Here is a 2,172-nt window from a genome sequence, read left to right as displayed (position 1 = left end):
TATATATATTTTTTTTAAACAGGTTTTTATACTGGGAGGATTACATACAGTATCAAAGAGAGTTGTGTGTGTAGTCTGGATCTTTGGCTTCATACACAGTCTTCCTATACAGTTTACAGTATTCTCTACAGATTCTGACAAAAGCTGCTGTAGTCCACACTTAAAACTGAGATATTCTAGCCAGTGAACCTTCTATGTATTTACTCTCTAGGAGGAAGGTGGAGTTTAAGAATGTCTTGAAGGACAGTTTTGTGTAATATGCTCACAAGGTCACACCTCTCATGGTCTTTTATTCTGTGCTTCCTTTCATAGCCGCTCCAGCCTGAATGCCAAACTCGATGAGACTGTGCCCTTGAAATGTGACAAACCGTACATCACCCCCTCCATGGTCAGCCTGTCTGCCCCGGTGGTGACCTCATCAGATGGGGACGGCTCCACCACCACTTCTGCATACTTTCAAAGCAACATTGTCCGAGTGTCTGCCTTGTAGATGTCATGCCTATCCACTCAGCTAACTGGTCTCAAGAAGCACAAGATGCTGCGGAGAGGGACCACCGAGCATCAACCTGCCATAATCTAGAGGGATTATAAGATTAACAGAGGTCGGGGTTTTTTTAAGTAGTGATCTCATCTGATGTCAAACTCTGCATGGTATTAGAATACAGACAATTGCCTTGGAATAAAAGCAACCAGCAAGATCTTGCTCCATTAAGCACAGAAGAGCGAGGATGCATTGAGATTGCGTGGTTATTGTTGTTGCCTAAAAATACTAAGGAAAAAAAACTTTATTTTTGAATATGTAATGTGGTTGTATTTGTTGTCTTCTGATTCAAAGGAGGAAAGGCAGTTGTTTAAAGGTCATTCTTGATGGCCTCTGATGACAAAGCACACATATTCATTAACCCTAGGGTCATCCTGTGAATATTAAATCGGTCTACATTAGAAACAATCAGTCTGCTCACCACCCTGTTAAATAGATTGTTTTGAAACCCCTCAATTAACTGGTTTCTAATAGTCCCCTCACTGTTGTAAATTCAGAAAACACCACAGAAATGAATAACTGTTGTGAATATTCATTAAGTGACTCATTAACTGGTTGATGTCATCGCTTGATGAGTAAAATATACTAAACATCCTGACATGTTTGTGAAATGTGCAAGTGAAAGTCAAAATGGCAAAATCTGTGTTAGCTTACATATTTGACATTCTGATAAGGATCTATGTGAAAGCCACAGTCATTAATTAAAACTGATACTGAGAAACATACAGGGTACATATTAATTATGTTATAAGGTAGAATTATAAGTGAATGTTCTTACTAACCCTAATATGTACACAGACCTGGAAAACCATATGAAAAAGTGCTGAACATCAACTTCGCTGAGCTCCTCTTAAATTCTAATCTTCAAAAGCAACACTTGGTCGATTTCACTGTGTTAAAGGGCCATTTTGTATGTTTCATATTGTAAATATCTCGGTTAGAGCATTAGTTGGCTCCTCTTATTTCTAGATTTAGTTGACAGTTGTTGGCATACTATTTCTGTCTGTTAACTGGTTGAATTAAGGACTTGCATGCTGTCATTGCAGAATTCTGTTTTATTAAAGTTTGTCTCTGCTTCTTGTTGGAGCTTTGTCAGTAACAATGAGACTGATGGAAGGAAACAGCAAGGCTGGTATGATGTATATTCTGCAACACTTTGCTTTTAATGAAATCTTGTCATGGGTACGTATGTAATGGGTAAGAAAATGGGACAAATTATCTCACATTGTGCATTTGGTGCAGTAGCTAGAATAAATACTTAGCTCTACTGAAACATCCATTACTTGGCCTGTCTTTGTTTTTTTTTGCTAGCTGGATTTCATGTTTGCCAGATTACTCAGCATCACTAATAACAGGGATGAGATAATAATGAGGTGCTGCTGGAGGACATGTGAGGACATGACTGGCCCAGTGGTGGGTCCTGGCTGCAGGGTCTCTGGAGACAATGATTATCTGACAGAGAGCTCAGCAGCGTCCCCCTGCTGAGCTGATTGTGTTGGTCTAGGTTGCTTCTTACCCTGCATAAAATCTAAGATAACGCAGCAGCATGTAGGCCTCTTATAGACCAAATTCACACTTCCACGTCTGGGTGAAGTATTTAATAATAGAACATTTTTAAACAATGGATAGGC

The 2,172-nt window shown here is 39.3% G+C and overlaps 1 protein-coding gene across 2 annotated transcripts in view; it reads left to right on the top strand.

Annotated features, from left to right (window-relative positions):
- kcnd2 (potassium voltage-gated channel, Shal-related subfamily, member 2) overlaps positions 1 to 1,966 on the top strand; it is a 41,863-nt gene extending 39,897 nt beyond the window's left edge. The window contains exon 6 of one of the 2 annotated variants that reach the window (XM_020623413.1): positions 313 to 1,966. In XM_020623413.1, coding sequence (XP_020479069.1) covers positions 313 to 490 — 178 coding nt within the window. In that variant the 3' untranslated portion in view covers positions 491 to 1,966. The remainder of the gene's footprint in view (positions 1 to 312) is intronic. The other variant, XM_020623405.1, reaches the window with a different exon arrangement.
- The last annotated feature ends 206 nt before the right edge of the window (positions 1,967 to 2,172 follow it).

This window comes from Monopterus albus, unplaced genomic scaffold, assembly GCF_001952655.1.
Source record: "Monopterus albus unplaced genomic scaffold, M_albus_1.0 scaffold7.1, whole genome shotgun sequence".
NCBI lineage: Eukaryota > Metazoa > Chordata > Actinopteri > Synbranchiformes > Synbranchidae > Monopterus > Monopterus albus.
The sequence above is the reverse complement of the archived record's forward strand: the minus strand, read 5'-3'. Positions and strand labels throughout refer to the sequence as shown.